The sequence below is a fragment of the Cherax quadricarinatus genome, chromosome 38 (genome assembly GCF_038502225.1).
Source record: "Cherax quadricarinatus isolate ZL_2023a chromosome 38, ASM3850222v1, whole genome shotgun sequence".
Taxonomy (NCBI): Eukaryota; Metazoa; Arthropoda; class Malacostraca; order Decapoda; family Parastacidae; genus Cherax; species Cherax quadricarinatus.
Genome location: NC_091329.1, coordinates 29,253,824 through 29,275,205, shown reverse-complemented (window position 1 = coordinate 29,275,205; position 21,382 = coordinate 29,253,824). Strand labels below are relative to the sequence as shown.

General features: G+C 40.2%; 1 protein-coding gene across 1 annotated transcript in view; it reads left to right on the top strand.

Moving 5' to 3' along the window:
- Window positions 1-18,718, top strand: part of LOC128697958 (uncharacterized) — a 49,867-nt gene extending 31,149 nt beyond the window's left edge. Inside the window, exon 2 of the mRNA XM_070092209.1 lies at window positions 17,518-18,718. Coding sequence (XP_069948310.1) covers window positions 17,686-18,579 — 894 coding nt within the window. The 5' untranslated portion in view covers window positions 17,518-17,685 and the 3' untranslated portion in view covers window positions 18,580-18,718. The remainder of the gene's footprint in view (window positions 1-17,517) is intronic.
- The last annotated feature ends 2,664 nt before the right edge of the window (window positions 18,719-21,382 follow it).

The window sequence follows — 21,382 nt, the reverse complement described above, 5'->3', positions numbered from 1 at the left end:
ATTCCTTTCTATTTGATTTTTTATTCATACAAAAAAATACAAAATTTACTGTTATGCAGACTACTGCATTACTGTAAAAATGGTATAAATAATATCAGTGCACTAGTGAAAGAATATTAGACTCCCCAGTTTACGTGTATTGGACTTGTGGTGTAATTTGTTTACTCCTGAACATTGGTAAAAATCGAACATTTCCGCTACTTTGAGCTCAGTTTTAAGGTCGTTTTCATCGTCAAAGTAATGAAAATCATCTCTATTTCTGTAATATGTTTTCCATTTTATCACCTAAGACCATGAAAACGCGAATACAACAATAAATACTATACGAAAATACACCTCAAATTCGGCTTTTTAATCCAAAAAAACGATCAGTTTTTTTTTTCTCATTACGCACTGTGTGCTGCAGGATTTTTTTTATGTGGTGCACACTGACCACACAGACCCATTCTCTCACATGTGGGCCTACCAGCTTTCTCCCGCTTGATTTGAAGCCGCTATAATTATTTTTTTTTTTTTATTATCACACTGGCCGATTCCCACCAAGGCAGGGTGGCCTGAAAAAGAAAAACTTTCACCATCATTCACTCCATCACTGTCTTGCCAGAAGGGTGTTTTACACTACAGTTTTTAAACTGCAACATTAACACCCCTCCTTCAGAGTGCAGGCACTGTACTTCCCATCTCCAGGACTCAAGTCCGGCCTGCCGGTTTCCCTGAATCCCTTCATAAATGTTACTTTGCTCACACTCCAACAGCACGTCAAGTATTAAAAACCATTTGTCTCCATTCACTCCTATCAAACACGCTCATGCATGCCTGCTGGAAGTCCAAGCCCCTCGCACACAAAACCTCCTTTACCCCCTCCCTCCAACCTTTCCTAGGCCGACCCCTACCCCGCCTTCCTTCCACTACAGACTGATACACTCTTGAAGTCATTCTGTTTCGCTCCATTCTCTCTACATGTCCGAACCACCTCAACAACCCTTCCTCAGCCCTCTGGACAACAGTTTTGGTAATCCCGCACCTCCTCCTAACTTCCAAACTACGAATTCCCTGCATTATATTCACACCACACATTGCCCTCAGACATGACATCTCCACTGCCTCCAGCCTTCTCCTCGCTGCAACATTCATCACCCACGCTTCACACCCATATAAGAGCGTTGGTAAAACTATACTCTCATACATTCCCCTCTTTGCCTCCAAGGACAAAGTTCTTTGTCTCCACAGACTCCTAAGTGCACCACTCACTCTTTTTCCCTCATCAATTCTATGATTCACCTCATCTTTCATAGACCCATTCGCTGACACGTCCACTCCCAAATATCTGAATATGTTCACCTCCTCCATACTCTCTCCCTCCAATCTGATATTCAATCTTTCATCACCTAATCTTTTTGTTATCCTCATAACCTTACTCTTTCCTGTATTCACCTTTAATTTTCTTCTTTTGCACACCCTACCAAATTCATCCACCAATCTCTGCAACTTCTCTTCAGAATCTCCCTAGAGCACAGTGTCATCAGCAAAGAGCAGCTGTGACAACTCCCACTTTGTGTGTGATTCTTTTAACTCCACGCCTCTTGCCAAGACCCTCGCATTTACTTCTCTTACAACCCCATCTATAAATATATTAAACAACCACGGTGACATCACACATCCTTGTCTAAGGCCTACTTTTACTGGGAAAAAATTTCCCTCTTTCCTACATACTCTAACTTGAGCCTCACTATCCTCGTATAAACTCTTCACTGCTTTCAGTAACCTACCTCCTACACCATACACTTGCAACATCTGCCACATTGCCCCCCTATCCACCCTGTCATACGCCTTTTCCAAATCCATAAATGCCACAAAGACCTCTTTAGCCTTATCTAAATACTGTTCACTTATATGTTTCACTGTAAACACCTGGTCCACACACCCCCTACCTTTCCTAAAGCCTCCTTGTTCATCTGCTATCCTATTCTCCATCTTACTCTTAATTCTTTCAATTATAACTCTACCATACACTTTACCAGGTACACTCAACAGACTTATCCCCCTATAATTTTTGCACTCTCTTTTATCCCCTTTGCCTTTATACAAAGGAACTATGCATGCTTCATATGCATGTTTCATAGCGTGTCAGCGTGCCTCGTTGTGCTCCCGGTTTTTCTGGTGTTTTCACGGTCGCTCTTACGTGCTAGAACTTTAATTTGTGTCATCAATCCTATACGATACATCCCTCTAGCGCCTGGAACCAATCTTGGGCGGAAAACATTATATACTGAGTAAAAAAAGGAGAATTAGTGTGCACTTCCTAGCAGAGTTTACTGCCAGATGGGAATCATACGCCTGTCCCGTGTGGAAAAATAATAATATTGAACTTTGTGTCAGAGGAAAGAAAGTCTCCCTGAAAGCATTGAGTATACATAGTGTATAGTGTATACTACAGTGGCTCCCTAGTATATTGATGATAAAGGCTAAAGTGTCATTTGAAAACAGGTGAATTTGTAAATGAAGTGATAAGCCTATAGAGGCAGGTGCCAGAAGTCGCCAGAAACTTACCACAGGTCAGCTGTTTTTAATAATCTTCCTGGCCTGCTAGTGTACTCGCATATAATCTAGTGATACCAGTGAATAGCAGAATACAGTGTTGTAGTAGCAACTAACCAGTATTATAATGGTACTTAGTGAAGTGGAGTGACTTTCATTAGTTTCTTTTTCTTGAAATACCAGACGTTACTGTGAATTTCATATAACCTGTAGTTACCAGCGGTCGCAATATACACAACGAGAAGCAATTATTACTACAGAAAAAGCGCCCTTCCTCCAAAATTTGCACCAGTCAACTATAGTGATAATATAGCATTTATTGTGGTGGAGACGGAAAAAAAAAAAATAGAGAAGCTAGATACAGCGATTGATAAACAAAGGTGGAGGCTCGACCGTTCGTCATTGTAGGAGTGCCAGCAGTCACCGGCTCTTCAACACGCAAGTTATACTTTTGTATCAATCAAATCACATATTACTCGGGTAGATAATTTCCAGTAGATCCTTCATGTGTTAGCTCAAATCACCGACCAGTATGGTTTAAATAAGTGACCCACTGATCAGATCAGATAGACTGGTCCGAACCCTTGACTGGTCCGAACCCTTGACTGGTCCGAACCCTTGACTGGTCCGAACCCTGGACTGGTTTCAAACGGTTTCGTTGTGCACCACCTAGCAGGTTATTAATAGAATATTCAAGAGGTTGCTAGTAGAATTGCAGTAAATAAACCATTCAAATCATTATGAAGCTGTGTGTAGTCTGTGGTCAGTCAAACAAACGGGCTTCCACATGCATAAATTGTCATTTCTGTGGAAATTGGTGTCACGCCCCTTGTGCAGATATCCAAGAACTAGCTACAAGCAGTATTAAAACAGGGAAGTGTTTTTGGGTATGCCCAAATGAGATAAATCTGTGGACTAAAATCACAAGGGTATTAAAAGAGGTCAACATCAAAGCTGCTTTCATAGAAAACCTGGAAGCTTTCTACAACAGATGGGAACATAAAAAGTCCGGGCTGAATGGTACTGCCCTTGATACTGGCCATGTAGTCAGAAACTGTAAGGCTGGAGATGATGTCCTGGTAGTCAGTAAATGGGGGGCTGATAGTGCTGTCCTGGGAGACAGTAATGGGGAAGCTGGAGGTGCTGTCCTGGGAGACAGTAATGGTGAAGCTGGAGGTGCTGTCCTGGGAGACAGTAATGGTGAAGCTGGAGATGCTGTCCTGGGAGACAGTAATGGGGAAGCTGGAGATGCTGTCCTGGGAGACAGTAATGGTGAAGCTGGAGATTTTGTCCAGGTAGTCGGGAATTATACGCAGGAAGGAATACATATGAATGACCGCATAGGGGACAGGAGCCATAGTAGGGAAACAAGTGTAGTCAAAGATAAGATAAAACCAATATTGCAAACTAGAAATACCGCAGGAAATAGCAAACAAGAGGACTCCACTAGCAATAGTGAGGATATATTACCAAAAACAAATGGTGGGAGCTCCATTGTTGGTGCTAGGGAGGATAGAAGTAAGACAGGGAAACATGCACCAACAGGGAATACAGTCACAGAAACCCAAGGCAAACGGAAACCAAGCCTGTGCACATACTATGCACTCGGTATCTGCTGGCATGGGAAATCTGGAAAAACAGATGGGACGTGCAACTATGACCACCCTAGGAAATGCCATGCCCATATGACAACAGGAAAATGCAAACTCCCTTCCTGTAAGCTTTTTCACCCTGAACTGTGTACCTCTTCAGTACAGGAAAGACTGTGCTATAACTTAAATTGCCAGGCATACCATCTAAAGGGGACAAAAAGATACAAAACATCCAGGCCATGGGAAAACCTGGGTAGCCACAGCCACTCAAGAGGGAGAGGTTTTTTAGTGCCAGGAAGGAAAAAAAACTGGCAGGAAATGGCAGAAATCGTACACCAAATCCAGTCATTCCTGGAGTGGAACCACAGTCGATGGCCTCCACTCCAAACCAACAGATACAGATACTAATGCCGGAAAAAAAAATCCCCCCCCAGTACCAACAATACCACCAGTCCGATAACATTCTTCTTTGCAAATATACAGGGTCTAAAGCCAGCAACAAACAACAAAATACCTTTCATCCGTGGACTGCTTGCAGAGGCAAAGGCAATGTTCGCGGCTTTCACTGAGACCCACATAAAGGATCACTTGGACAACGAAATATGGATCCCAGGTTACAACCTATACAGATGTGACAGAGTGAACAGGCAAAAGGGGGGGGTTGGCCTGTACATTGCAGAGTCACTTGTTTGCACAGAACTGCTAAATGCCTCAAATGATGTAGTGGAAGTTTTAGCAGTAAAGGTCGAGAACCAAAACCTAGTCATTGTGATAGTCTACAAGCCTCCGGATGCAACATCCCAGCAATTCCAGGAACAGCTGTTAAAAATTGACCACTGTCTGGAAAACCTTCCAGCTCCTGCACCCAACATCTTGCTCCTGGGGGATTTCAACTTAAGGCACCTAAAATGGAGGAATATAGCAAATAATATTGTTGCAGTAATAACACCAGGAGGCAGCTCTGATGAAAACTCACACTCACGCGAGCTTTTAAATCTCTGCACAAAATTCAATTTAAACCAGCAAATAATAGAGCCTACTAGACTGGAGAATACACTAGACCTCATCTTCACTAACAATGATGATCTGATAAGAAATATCACCATATCAAAAACAATATACTCAGATCACAACATAATTGAGGTTCAGTCATGTATGCGCGGAGCCCCAGACCGACATAATGAGATTAGTCACGAGGGAGCATTCACCAAATTCAACTTCAATAACAAAAACATAAAGTGGGACCAAGTAAACCAAGTCCTAACCGATATAAGCTGGGAAGATATACTAAGCAACACAGACCCCAACTTATGCCTAGAACAGATTAACTCGGTAGCACTCGATGTATGCACAAGGCTTATTCCTCTAAGAAAAAGGAGGAGTAGATGTAAAACAGAAAGAGACAGGCGCTCCCTTTACAGGCGACGGAAAAGAATAACAGAGCGGCTAAAAGAGGTCAATATATCTGAAATGCGTAGGGAGACACTGGTCAGAGAAATAGCAAGCATCGAACTTAAGCTAAAAGAATCCTTTAGGAGTCAGGAATCGTGGGAAGAACTAAAAGCCATAAATGAAATCGAAAGAAACCCAAAGTATTTCTTCTCCTATGCCAAATCAAAATCGAGAACAACGTCCAGTATTGGGCCCCTACTTAAACAAGATGGGTCCTACACAGATGACAACAAGGAAATGAGTGAGCTACTCAAGTCCCAATATGACTCAGTTTTTAGCAAGCCGCTAACCAGACTGAGAGTCGAAGATCAAAATGAATTTTTTATGAGAGAGCCACAAAATTTGATTAACACAAGCCTATCCGATGTTATCCTGACGCCAAATGACTTCGAACAGGCGATAAATGACATGCCCATGCACTCTGCCCCAGGGCCAGACTCATGGAACTCTGTGTTCATCAAGAACTGCAAGAAGCCCCTATCACGAGCCTTTTCCATCCTATGGAGAGGGAGCATGGACACGGGGGTCGTCCCACAGTTACTAAAAACAACAGACATAGCCCCACTCCACAAAGGGGGCAGTAAAGCAACAGCAAAGAACTACAGACCAATAGCACTAACATCCCATATCATAAAAATCTTTGAAAGGGTCCTAAGAAGCAAGATCACCACGCATCTAGAAACCCATCAGTTACACAACCCAGGGCAACATGGGTTTAGAACAGGTCGCTCCTGTCTGTCTCAACTATTGGACCACTACGACAAGGTCCTAAATGCACTAGAAGACAAAAAGAATGCAGATGTAATATATACAGACTTTGCAAAAGCCTTCGACAAGTGTGACCATGGCGTAATAGCGCACAAAATGCGTGCTAAAGGAATAACAGGAAAAGTCGGTCGATGGATCTATAATTTCCTCACTAACAGAACACAGAGAGTAGTCGTCAACAGAGTAAAGTCCGAGGCAGCTACGGTGAAAAGCTCTGTTCCACAAGGCACAGTACTCGCTCCCATCTTGTTCCTCATCCTTATATCCGACATAGACAAGGATGTCAGCCACAGCACCGTGTCTTCCTTTGCAGATGACACCCGAATCTGCATGACAGTGTCTTCCATTGCAGACACTGCAAAGCTCCAGGCAGACATCAACCAAATCTTTCAGTGGGCTGCAGAAAACAATATGAAGTTCAACGATGAGAAATTTCAATTACTCAGATATGGTAAACATGAGGAAATTAAATCTTCATCAGAGTACAAAACAAATTCTGGCCACAAAATAGAGCGAAACACCAACGTCAAAGACCTGGGAGTGATCATGTCGGAGGATCTCACCTTCAAGGACCATAACATTGTATCAATCGCATCTGCTAGAAAAATGACAGGATGGATAATGAGAACCTTCAAAACTAGGGAGGCCAAGCCCATGATGACACTCTTCAGGTCACTTGTTCTATCTAGGCTGGAATATTGCTGCACACTAACAGCACCTTTCAAGGCAGGTGAAATTGCCGACCTAGAAAATGTACAGAGAACTTTCACGGCGCGCATAACGGAGATAAAACACCTCAATTATTGGGAGCGCTTGAGGTTCCTAAACCTGTATTCCCTGGAACGCAGGAGGGAGAGATACATGATTATATACACCTGGAAAATCCTAGAGGGACTAGTACCGAACTTGCACACGAAAATCACCCACTACGAAAGCAAAAGACTTGGCAGACGATGCACCATCCCCCCAATGAAAAGCAGGGGTGTCACTAGCACGTTAAGAGACCATACAATAAGTGTCAGGGGCCCGAGACTGTTCAACTGCCTCCCAGCACACATAAGGGGGATTACCAACAGACCCCTGGCAGTCTTCAAGCTGGCACTGGACAAGCACCTAAAGTCAGTTCCGGATCAGCCGGGCTGTGGCTCGTATGTTGGTTTGCGTGCAGCCAGCAGCAACAGCCTGGTTGATCAGGCTCTGATCCACCAGGAGGCCTGGTCTCAGACCGGGCCGCGGGGGCGTTGACCCCCGGAACTCTCTCCAGGTAAACTCCAGGTATGCTCTCTGCCAATCCCTAGGTACCTTACCCTCTTCCATACATTTATTAAATAATTGCACCAACCACTCCAAAACTATATCCCCACCTGCTTTTAACATTTCTATCTTTATCCCATCAATCCCGGCTGCCTTACCCCCTTTCATTTTACCTACTGCCTCACGAACTTCCCCCACACTCACAACTGGCTCTTCCTCACTCCTACAAGATGTTATTCCTCCTTGCCCTATACACGAAATCACAGCTTCCCTATCTTCATCAACATTTAACAATTCCTAAAAATATTCCCTCCATCTTCCCAATACCTCTAACTCTCCATTTAATAACTCTCCTCTCCTATTTTTAACTGACAAATCCATTTGTTCTCTAGGCTTTCTTAACTTGTTAATCTCACTCCAAAACTTTTTCTTATTTTTAACAAAATTTGTTGATAACATCTCACCCACTCTCTCATTTGCTCTCTTTTTACATTGCTTCACCACTCTCTTAACCTCTCTCTTTTTCTCCATATACTCTTCCCTCCTTGCATCACTTCTACTTTGTAAAAACTTCTCATATGCTAACTTTTTCTCCCTTACTACTCTCTTTACATCATCATTCCACCAATCGCTCCTCTTCCCTCCTGCACCCACTTTCCTGTAACCACAAACTTCTGCTGAACACTCTAACACTACATTTTTAAACCTACCCCATACCTCTTTGACCCCATTGCCTATGCTCTCATTAGCCCATCTATCCTCCAATAGCTGTTTATATCTTACCCTAACTGCCTCCTCTTTTAGTTTATAAACCTTCACCTCTCTCTTCCCTGATGCTTCTATTCTCCTTGTATCCCATCTACCTTTTACTCTCAGTGTAGCTACAACTAGAAAGTGATCTGATATATCTGTGGCCCCTCTATAAACATGTACATCCTGAAGTCTACTCAACAGTCTTTTATCTACTAATACATAATCCAACAAACTACTGTCATTTTGCCCTACATCATATCGTGTATACTTATTTATCCTCTTTTTCTTAAAATATGTATTACCTATAACTAAAGCCCTTTCTATACAGAGTTCAATCAAAGAGCTCCCATTATCATTTACACCTGGCACCCCAAACTTACCTACCACACCCTCTCTAAAAGTTTCTCCTACTTTAGCATTCAGGTCCCCTACCACAATTACTCTCTCACTTGGTTCAAAGGCTCCTATACATTCACTTAACATCTCCCAAAATCTCTCTCTCTCCTCTGAATTCCTCTCTTCTCCAGGTGCATACACGCTTATTATGACCCACTTCTCGCATCCAACCTTTACTTTAATCCACATAATTCTTGAATTTACACATTCATATTCTCTTTTCTCCTTCCATAACTGATCATTTAACATTACTGCTACCCCTTCCTTTGCTCTAACTCTCTCAGATACTCCAGATTTAATCCCATTTATTTCCCCCCACTGAAACTCTCCTACCCCCTTCAGCTTTGTTTCACTTAGAGCCAGGACATCCAACTTCTTTTCATTCATAACATCAGCAATTATCTGTTTCTTGTCATCCGCACTACATCCACGCACATTTAAGCATCCCAGTTTTATTAAGTTTTTCTTCTTCTCTTTTTTAGTAAATGTATACAGGAGAAGGGGTTACTAGCCCATTGCTCCCGGCATTTTAGTCGCCTCATACGACACGCATGGCTTACGGAGGAAAGATTCTTTTCCACTTCCCCATGGACAATAGAAGAAATAAAAAAGAACAAGAGCTATTTAGAAAAAGGAGAAAAACCTAGATGTATGTATATATTTATATGCATGTGCGTGTCTGTGAAGTGTGATCAAAGTGTAAGTAGGAGTAGCAAGATATCCCTGTTATCTAGTGTGTTTATGAGACAGAAAAAGAAACCAGCAATCCTACCATCATGCAAAACAGTTACAGGTTTTTGTTTCACAGTCATCTGGCAGGACGGTAGTACTTCCCTGGGTGGTTGCTGTCTACCAACCTACTACCTAAGTAGTATTGAGTATATATGCGTCAGAAACAGTGGTGCGTAAGACGTATTTATACGGCGTAAACAGTCAAAGGGTTAATTGGATTTACATTATTTCTTATGGGGAGAGTGGATTTGCCAGTTGTCATTTTCGATAAAAGTCACACACTCTGGAATGGATTAATTACAAAAAACGAGGGTCCACTGTACTTACAGACTTACGTCTAGACAGATGAAAGGTGTACTAGTAGTGGTTACCAATGTTTTGTTGATGGTGGCGCCAACTACTGGCAGCCTTTTCAAGTTTCTCCTTAGTGTTATTATTGTTATTATTATTATTATTATTACATTGTATTATTTTTATTATGTTGTATTATTATTATTATTATTATTATTATTACATTGTATTATTATTGTTATAACAATTATTATTAGTAGTAGTACTGGTCCGCCATCACAAATCCGGCAATCAGTTATTCGGTTCCTTCAGTTATTCGGCACTAATTTTGGCTAGCATAATTTCAAATTTTCAGGGTCGCCACACCAACCTGCTGGTACTGTTTGGTGGCGCTACTTGCTGCATAAGTTATTCCAATTTCTTTTTCTCCATTTATTGTTTTAACCTGCTTACTTTTAGCCCTAGCCATGGTTCCAATGAATAAAAGAAATGCTTCTCATTATGTAAAGCACCTACACAGTACATTATCCATTAAAGATAAGGTGGCTTTGAAGCCACTGTTGGTTGTCATGAACTCAGTCTCGCCAGTACTGAACGAATTTGTTCCCATAAGGTATATTATGAATTAGATTAGTCAATTTCAGACCCCCAAATATACACGTACAAACACACTTACATAAATACACTTACATAATTGGTCGCATTGGGAGCTGATCGTAAAGCGGGGGGTCCACTGTATTAGAGAAAACGGAGTATAGCAGAGGGCTAACTATGATATACACTCGTACTCCACCATAAGCATGAAACAAAAAAGTTATTTTCTCTCTGTAGATTATCACACATAGCAGCATATGTGTAGAGAACCTAGGATAACCCAAAAAAAAGTCAACGTGGCTTATTTTTAGTACCTGGCTTGGGTTAACCATATATGATTTTTGGTAAATATTCGATTCCCAGCCAGGGTAGAAACATTAGGCGTGTTTCTTTACACCTGTTGTCTATGTTTACCCATCAGTAAATGGGTACCTGGGTGTTAGTCGACTAGTGTGGGTGTTATCCCGGGACACTGACCTAATTTTCTTGAAATACTCAGCATAACAAGTGCCTTTCTATACAGTAGTATGTCACTGATGTCAGCTAGGCCTGTATACCTTGTACATGTACGTGTAGTAAATAAAGATATTACTATTATTATTATTATTATTATTATTATTATTATTATTATTATTATTATTATTAATATTTTCTCAGTTGTTTGTTGGGTTATCTTATTCATTCAAACTTGGGCAATGTATGATGGAAAGATACTTCTTCACGTACACCAAAAATGAAAGAAATCGGACCATAAATAGCAGAGTTCACTTCTCAGCCATTAGCGGCCGCTTAGCGGTATATTTTTGTATGGTTGTTATGGTTATATTCTCATTTTTTCGGTCTCATTTGATAGAATGAAAGATATGTTACAGAAATAGATATGATTTTGATTGCTTTCATGATGAAAAGTACCTTGAAATTGCGCTCACAGTAGCGAAAATGTTCTATTCTTTAGCAAAACTCAAGGGTAAACAAATGATGTCACTGTCCAATACCTGTCCGCCTGCCAGTCTAAATTCCAATACGGACTCAAGAATGGATTGACATTATTTATACAATTATTACAATAATGCAGTAGTCTGCATAACAGTAAATCTTATATTTTTTTGTGAATAAAAATTCCAAATGGTAAGCAAGAGTAATATAAGAGAAGCCTGTAGCCGTGACTAATGAACAGAGAAAATGTTATTTTAGTGCCAGGAATGTCTGCATTGTTTATTCTGGATCCTATTTTGAAATTGGCATCTGTTGAAATTTGTGTGAAATCGGCCAAATTGCCGATTTCTGGCCACTTTATTGGGTAGTTGAAATAAGTGAATGGGCAGTTTCTTGTACTCAGTTGACAGACTAGAAGTAAATAAGTTTATTCAGGTATACACAAATACAGTTACATAGATTATCATACATAGCAGTGTATGTATAGAGAACCTGGGATAACCCAGAAAAGTCAGACAAAGTGACTTATTTCCAGTACCTGGCTTGGGCTTGCTCTACATGATTTTTGGTAAAAAAAAATTTTCTCGGTTGTTTGTTGGGCTATCTCATTGAAACTTGGGCAATGTATGATGGAAAGATGCTTCTTAACGTATAACAAAAATAAAAAAGACAGACGATAAATAAGGGAGTTCACTTCTCAGCCATTAGCCGCCTCTTTGCAGTACATTTTCGTATGGTTTTTATGGTTGTATTCTCATTTTTTGGACTCATTTGATAGAATGGAAGATATATTATAGAAATAGACATGAATTTGATTGCTTTCATAACGAAAAGTACCTTGAAATTGAGCTGAAAGTAGCGGAAATGTTCGATTTTTGCCGATGTTCAATGAACTTTGTGTAAGTCAAGTTGGTTAATTTTATTAAGTGTATTCTAACCTAACCACTCTGTAATTCGGCAAACTCAGTAATCCGGCACACTACAGGTCCCAATGATGCTGGATTATTGATGGAGGACCTGTATGTACGTGGTGATGGGCTCTTGATCTATGGAATTTGATCTGTGCTCCAGTTCCCTAAATTAATAATATTAATTATAATATGTATGTAATAATATGTATGTACTACTACTAATAATAATAATACGATATAATAATAATACGTTGTCATTTTTAGACATTTTTCGTATGTTTTTTTTTTTCATATTTTTGTGCCAAATGCTTCAGAATAGAAATTGGTAATCCTCTGGGTGGCTGTAGGTACAGCTGCTATGACCATAGCTATCTCAGCGCCAACCAAGAGTCAAAAGGAAGAGGAGGTATGCTGCTCTGAGTGATCGCAGCAGACCCTGGGGATGCGTAATTTTGTCTTATATTGTACAAATTTCTTACACAATGCCTCACCCAAAGAGACAGTATTTGGTTACAATCAGCAAGAAGTGATTAGAAACTATGAAAAAACATAGAGAAACGAAGAAGGCAGCAGCATAGAGTGAGGCAGCTGGCCGCCGCCACCACCACTGTGGCCGCCGCTGCCGCTACCACAACCACTGTGGCCACAGTGATCATGTCTTCACCTATATATACATCTGTTTTGACCACACCTGTAGTTACATATGTGACAACCTCACCACTAATCATAGATAAACACAAGCTAGGTGTGGGGGTTATGGACTGGGAAGATACAAGAGTGGAAGAGTAAATGGCGGATGCTTTCTGCCGCTGCCGGTGTCGCCATCACTTGCCATATTATGGCCTATTTTATTCATTCTAGAGTATATATCATGTTTCTGTGTTATTAATATTGTTTATTATGTCATATTAGATGAATTGTGATAGATAACTAAGCCATAGAGTTGATATTAGCATTGTTGTGTCATGACTCCTGAGAGGCTGGAATGAATTAATTGCATTTCCGTTAATTTAAATGAGGAAAATTGACTCAGCATACGAACAACTCAGGATACGAACAAGGTCACGGAACGGATTAAATTCATAAGCCGAGGTTCCACTGTACATAATTATTATGTATTATCATTATTAGTAGTACAGTGGAACCTCTACTTATGAGTGCATCCACGTGCGAGTTTTTGCAGATACGAGCAGCTGCTCGGTTGATTTTTTGCTTCTAGACGCAAGCAAAATTTCCAGATGCGAGCGGGCCTCAAGGGAGGTTAAATGACACTGGTGAGGGGGGCTCTTGCTCTTGATCTAGGGAATTGGATCTCAGTTGTTTGTTGGACTATCTTATTGAAACTTGGGCAATGTATGATGAAAAGATGCTACTTAACATATACCAAAAATGAAAGAAATCGGACCATAAATAACGGAGTTCACTTCTCAGCCATTAGCCTCCCCTTAGCGGTATATTTTTGTATGGTTTTTATGGTTGTATTCTCGTTTTATTTGACCTCATGTGATAGAATGGAAGATATACTACAAAAATAAATATGATTTTAATTGGAGCTCAAAATGGTAGTAATGTTCGATTCTTTGGCGACATCAGTGGTAGGCATCATGAGGTAGCAGTGGCAGACTACATGAAGCAGCAGTGGCAGACAGCATGAGGTAGCAGTGGCAGACAACATGAAGCAGCAGTGGCAGACAACAAGAAGCAGCAGTGGCAGACATCATGAGGTAGCAGGGGCAGACAACATGAAGCAGCAGTGGCAGACATCATGAAGCAGCAGTGGCAGACATCATGAGGTAGCAGTGGCAGACAACATGAAGCAGCAGTGGCAGACAACATGAAGCAGCAGTGGCAGACATCATGAGGTAGCAGTGGCAGACAACATGAAGCAGCAGTGGCAGACATCATGAGGTAGCAGTGGCAGACAGCATGAAGCAGCAGTGGCAGGCATCATGAGGTAGCAGTGGTAGAGTGTAGCATTAAGAGTGTAGCAATTAAGTGAAGCATTAAGAGTGTAGCACTTATAAGTCACTCTGTCTGACTTTTTTGGGTTATCCTAGGTTCTCTACACATGTAGTCAGGAGCAGGAATGGCCGGTTTGGTGGCCCTATAAACCCCAACAACAATGGCTGCTGTCATCACCACTACCCACATACCTAATGACATGTATTTTATTCATTCTAGTGTATAAATCATGTTTATATGTTAATATTGTTTATTATGTCATATTACATGAATTGTGATAGATAAATAAGCTGTAGAATTGATATTAGGGAAATTATTAAAGTATTTTCTCGTGCCTGGAATTCCACTGGAACGAATTACGTAATTCCATTTCAATTAATTTAAATGAGGAAAGTTGACTCTGCAAACGAGCAAATCCAGTTGCGAACAAGGTCATGTAATGGATTAAACTTGTAAGTAGAGGTTCCACTGTATGCATTATAATAATAATAATAATAATTATAATTATTAATAATAATTATTATTATTATTATTATTATTATTATTATTATTAATTTAAGGACCTCGAGCAGAGATCCGATTCCCTAGATCAAGAGCCCCTCATCACATATGTACTACTACTACCACCACTACTATCACAACTACCACTACTACCACTACTGCTGCTGCTGCTGCCGCCGACAACTATTATTATTATAATACAATATAATAGTAATAATAATAACAGTAAGGAGAAACTTCAAAAGGCTGCCAGTAGTTGGTGCCACCATCAGCAAAACATTGGTAACCACTATTAGTACGTACACTTATCACCTGTCTAGACTTTAGTCATAAGTAGGCATTTCTGCTTGAAATGCCTCGGCATGATAGTGGCTTTCTTTGCTCCAATCATATTGTAACCTTTGCAAAGAAATATATATTTATTTATTTATTTATTTATTTAAGGAACCTCCCTTGAGGAGGAAGTTCACATCCTGAAATTTCTTTCGTATCCTGAAGCAAAAAATCGACCGAATGACGGTTCGTATCCTGAAAAATTTGAGTGGTGGGGCGTTCATAACCCGAGGTTCCACTACTTCCATAAATCTCAGGTTGAGCTCCTCACATACTTCTTGGTCATTTTGTGTGAGCTCCCCATCTTCTTTCATCAGCCTGATTACCTGGTCCTTGACTATTGTCTATACAACAGCTTTGGGTCAGACTTGACTTTTGATGCTGTGTCGTTTTCGTTCTGTTGCTGTGCCTCCCTCCTTATCTGTGTATACTAATTTCTGGCTCTTCAACTAATCTCTTTATTTTCCTGGGTTCTTTGTCATCTGTACTTTACCATTCTCTAGTGCACTTAGTTTTTGCCTCCCTACACCATTATTTCTATTGCCCTTAGGAACAAACCTTTCCTCTCCCTCCTTGCATGTTGTTGTTACATAGTCCATAGTTTCGTTTGCTGACTTTCCTACCAATTCTCTTTCCCACTGAAACTCCTGCAGGAAGTTCCTCATTCCTGGGTAATACCCCCTTTTGTATTTGGCTTTTCCCATCCTACTCTTGTTACCCTCTCCACTTGTAACTCTACTATGTATTCAAAGCTCAGAACCATGTGATCACTAGCTCCAAGGGGCTCATGTTCACCCTGAGCTACTCAGGGTGAATATGAGGTCCAGTCTTGCTGGTTCATCCTCCCCCTTTACTCTTTGGCAGTGTTCCTAACATATTGATGCATGAGATTTTCCAGTACCACATCCATCATCTTGGCTCTCCATGTTTTGGGAGCCCCATGTGGCTCCATTATTATTATAATCAAAAAGAAGTGCTAAGCCACAAGGGCTATACAGCCCTTGATTTTCCCAATCAATCTCCTTGTGATTGAAATTGCCCATAACTAGTAACTTTCCTTTACCCATGTGAGCTCTTCTGGCCGCCTCAGCTAGTGTGTCCACCATTGCTCTGTTGCTCTCTTCATATTCTTCTCTTGGCCTCCTGCATTTCTGTGGTGGGTTATACATCTTTGCGATGACTGCCTTATGTCCCCGAGACTGAATTGTACCTACTGTACCTACCTTTTGCCATTTTCGTCCATTCCTTCCATTTCATCAAATCCCCATCAGTTTTTAATGAGCAGTGCAACTCCTTCCCCTCTGCTCCCTCTATCTTTCCTCAGGATCTGATATCCAGGTGGGAAGATTGTGTCTGTTATCATTCTGGCGAGTTTCGTGCCACTCTCACATTTATTTGTTATTCCATCCGCATTCATATACCAAACCTCCAACTTCTTTTCTAAAACTGTGGTCTGGGGAGAACGTAAAGGTTGGGGGACAGGGAGACCTGGCGGGGAACTATGGGGGGTTGCTGTGGGAGTAGAGTTTGTGATGAGGGCAGAGGGCACAGTGTGTGGGTTTTGGTTTAGGTTATTGGGTTGCATTGCAGTTGTTGTGGTTGAAGTCCTTCTGTGGGTTGTTCTGACAGAGGTTGTATTTGCTCTTCCCCCTGAGTCTGGGTTCTCCTGCTCATCTCCATCTTTGCTTTTTGTTCCTCCTTGTGTCTTTGTACTTTCTCTTTCAGTTTCTGCGTTCTTGTGTTCTGTCTCGGTCGAGGTACACCCTCTGGTACTTTGGTATGTTTCTTAGTCGTGCTTTCTCCTGCAGGATCCTGTTTTGAGCTGATTCTGTCTTCAGAATTACTTTGGCTGTTCTTTTCCTCTTGCAAACCACCCAATTCTCAGAAAATTTGTCAAGTGGGTCATGTCATCCTCTCCTATTGCTGTCATGATACTTTCAATCACTTTTTTTCTCCTGTCTTCTTGCTTCATAAGTTTCCCCTTCAACTTCCTGGAGCCCATAGACAAAAATTGACCTCTCCCTTTCATCCTCTCACTGCATTTCCCTGTGCATCCCTTTAGACAATTTAATTTCCTCTATTAAGGCATTCCTTCCTTCAATCTCTTCTCTAGTTGATGTCCCTGTACTCACTCATCTGTCTTTTTTTCCTTCTCAGCTTTTCCTGGGCACTGCAGTGGTCTGTTAGGGCCTCTGCATATAGCTTAGCTCCTTCAATTTCTTTAGTCCCCTCATTTTTCCTTATGTGCTCCTGTGTGTGTGTGTGTGTGTGTGTGTGTGTGTGTGTGTGTGTGTGTGTGTGTGTGTGTGTGTGTGTGTGTGTGTGTGTGTGTCAGTTGTGGCAATATAATCTCATCCCTATCTACACAGTTGCCATTACCAGCAACCCATTCCCCTCTGTTAGTTCCTTATGTCAAATATTTACTGTGTTATGTTGGTAAACAATTTTATTGATGGTTGTTATGGTACACACTGTAATGTTTGCTACTCATTATTTCTCTCTAGTTCCAGGTTAGTGCTCACAAAAAGTGGAGTCAAGAACAGCCAACAATCAGTATTGTACTGACAGCACTGTATGTTGGCTGGTCCAATGGTCCATACAGCAGTCAGCATGGAAAAGGAATCTTCACTGTGCCCTACAGTGATCACTCATCCTACCCAGAATTACTGGAGATGGTGGCTAAGTTAGCACCCCGTCAAGTAGTACCTATAGTGCAGCAGAAATCCCCTAAAGGATGGTGGGCAGATTCAAATGCTCCTGATCAAGCAGTGAAAATGGATATGTCTGTGTATGCTAATCTGCTAACCATCCCACCACCGGAGCCGGTAATAGTACCTGAGCCTATAGTAGATTTAATGCAGAAGGGAGGCCCATTTCCCTTAACCCAGCAGCCTCGTTGGTGTGGCCTGCGTCATGCTGTCACTCTCAGACCTAGAAGAACCATGGGTGTGGTATTTACCTCACCTGATCGCTCATTTTCATCACCTTCGCAGCACACTGTATCGCCTGCCCCCTCTTCAGTTTCTACCTTAGATGTTAGCATACCTGACACATACACAGCATACCACAGTGATTTTTCACTTGTTACAAAGAGCTCACCAGACTCAAAGTTACTGCAATCTATTAATGGAAGACAACTAGATGTACAAAATCTCAATGAAGAGGTTCCAGAGATTTCAAAATTGGAAGATAAGCCTTCTCAGTCAAGAGTTTTACCTGCTCCACAATCTTCACTACAAGTATCAAATGCTACCTTTGAACATTGTTCAGTCCACTCTGATAATGGAACACCTTCCAAGAAACAAAAGGATGACCTCCTATCAACTTTTCCTGCAACTCAGGCTAGAAATACACAAGTCAGTTCTCTCAGTAGCAGCAGAGAAACCCCTGAAGAAGCTTTGAGTAGAGAACGTAAGTTTTGTGTGAAGCAAGCTGTGTCGTTGATGTCAGCTCAGTGTGATCGACTTAGCAATGAAGAAACAGCAGATAATTATGACTTCTCAACCTTGGCAAATGATACTTGGGCAGTGTACAGATCACTTGACCATCTTTTAGGTTTACTGTAAAACTTGAAATTACATACACATCCTTTTTACAAATGTAATCAATATAATTTTGTTCCGTTTTAACTTCATAAGTTAAATTTTATGTTTGTGGAAATTTATCTTTATATATTATGTGTTTATTACTAAATTTAAAAAAAAAAAACTTGTTTTTCTTTTTAGGTCACCCTGCCTCGCCCAGCTACAAATGTGTGTTAACCCTTAAACGGTCTAAACGTATATACAGTAGGGCCCCACTTATATGGCGGGTTAGGTTCCAGGCTGTCACCGGAAGGCAGAACGCCATTTTTTCCATTTATAAATGCAAATAATTGCCAGACAACAAGTTTACACTAAATTTTATTGTTAGTAATAGAACTAGGTATTAAAAACACACAAAGTAAAATACATTCACAGTAAATTCATTACTTATCTTAAAGTATTTGTAATCTTAATGTAGGGAGAGAGGTGAGTAGTACAGGAAGGCCCCGCTTTACGGCGTTTCACTTTACGGCGTTCCGCTAATACGGACATTTCAAATTATGACCAAAACTCGCTATACGGCTCCCCCCACCTGACTTTCTAATACGGTCACCGTGCCCCACCCTGTTTGTTTACATTCTCCATGAGCTCAGTAAGCACTAAGTCTCTCCATTTTGTCTGGAAACTCCAAAATTTCAAATGTTTTTAAAAGTTATTTCATATTTTATATATACTCTGATAATTATACTTATGTATACCTGTACCTAAATAAACTTACATACTGTGCTGGCATGCAGGTACACATTAAAATTGGTAAGTGTCTTATGTCTCCAGACGTCATATTAGTAATGATAATAATAATCATCGAGTCATTTAAATGTCGTATATTACGTTAATATACACATTTTCATTAATCCATCCATGATATTTTTTTCAAAATTATATAATAAACACGATGCATAACATATAAATAAGATAAATACACCCCACAGTAGAATAAATAAACATAAATGTGAGATGTGGTAGCAGACGACTTGCACAAGTGACGCCATATTAGAAATGATAATAATAACAATACTCACCGAGTCTCATTAAATGTCGTATATTACGGTAATATACACATTTTCATTAATCCATCCATGATATTTTTTTCAAAATTATATAATAAACACGATGCATAACATATAAATAAGATAAATACACCCCACAGTAGAATAAATAAACATAAATGTGAGATGTGGTAGCAGACGACTTGCACAAGTGACGCCATATTAGAAATGATAATAACAATACTCACCGAGTCTCATTAAATGTCGTATATTACGGTAATATACACATTTTCATTAATCCATCCATGATATTTTTTTCAAAATTATATAATAAACACGATGCATAACATATAAATAAGATAAATACACCCCACAGTAGAATAAATAAACATAAATGTGAGATGTGGTAGCAGACGACTTGCACAAGTGACACCATATTAGAAATGATAATAATAACAATACTCACCGAGTCTCATTAAATGTCGTATATTACGTTAATATACACATTTTCATTAATCCATCCATGATATTTTTTTTTAAATTATATAATAAACACGATACATAACATAAAAAGATGATAAATACACCCCACAATAGAATAAATAAACATAAATATAAGATGTGGGAGCCACATAACTTGTACAAGTGACGGCAAGAATAACATTTTCTCTAATCTAACATAAGAGAAACTGTGTTACTGGGGGTAACTGTAGAAAATTATTCCTTTCGTATGTATGTAAGTAAGTTTATTCAGGTATACACAAATACAGTTACATAGATTATCATACATAACAACATACGTGTGGTTGATCTATTAGCTCATCAGTGGTTAGTTCTTCATTGTCCTCCTCCAAGAACCTAGGATAACCCAAAAAAGTCAGTGTGACTTATTTCCATTGCCTTCACTCAGAGCTTCATTTCTTCTCAAAATGATGTTACATGAGAATGGGAGTGTTCTTCTTTATTAATTCTACCGTATCAATGTAGAGACAACCTGTACACAATGTAACTTGTACACAAACCAGACGTGTACACTTCGTTTGTTTACAAAACTTACCTTCGCCTGGTTTGTTTACATAACTCTGCGCCTGCCCCCTCTCATGTACTCATTCTTTCTCTCTCTCATTTATTCGTTTTATCTCATTTACTTACTCCTGACCCTACATTAAGACTACAAATATTTTAAGGTAAGTAATGAGTGAACTGTATATACATTTTATCGCTCTGGGATGCTTAAATATCATAGAATAGTATGTGTGGGTGGGGTGGCCTGGTAAGGTAGCCTGGCTATTACCATACGTACCACACTTGATTTCTTACAATAAATACTACTTGTCTCACCCTAGATTAAGACTATAAATATTTTAAGGTAAGTAATGAGTGCACTATGTGTGTATTGTACTTTTTTATTGTTTTTTGATGCCTGGTTCTATTGCTAACTTAATATATGTTAGTGTAAACTTGTTATCTAGTGTTTGTATGCATTTATAAGTGGAAAAAAAGGGTGTTCCACTTTACGGCGATTTCCGCTTTACGGCGGTAGCCTGGAACCTAACCTGCCGTATAAGTGGGGCCCTCCTGTACTTATTTGTAGGAAGTCAGGTGCAGGTAGCCCAGGTGTAGGTAACCATGGCTCCCCGTGTCATACTTAATATACAATATTTAAAACATCCCAGAGAGGTAAAATAAGGTACACTCATTATTTACCTTAAAATATGTGTAGTCTTAATATAGGAAGAGAGGTGAGTAGTATTTATTTGTAGGAAGTCAGTGTAGGCAGCCGGTAGGTGTAGCCC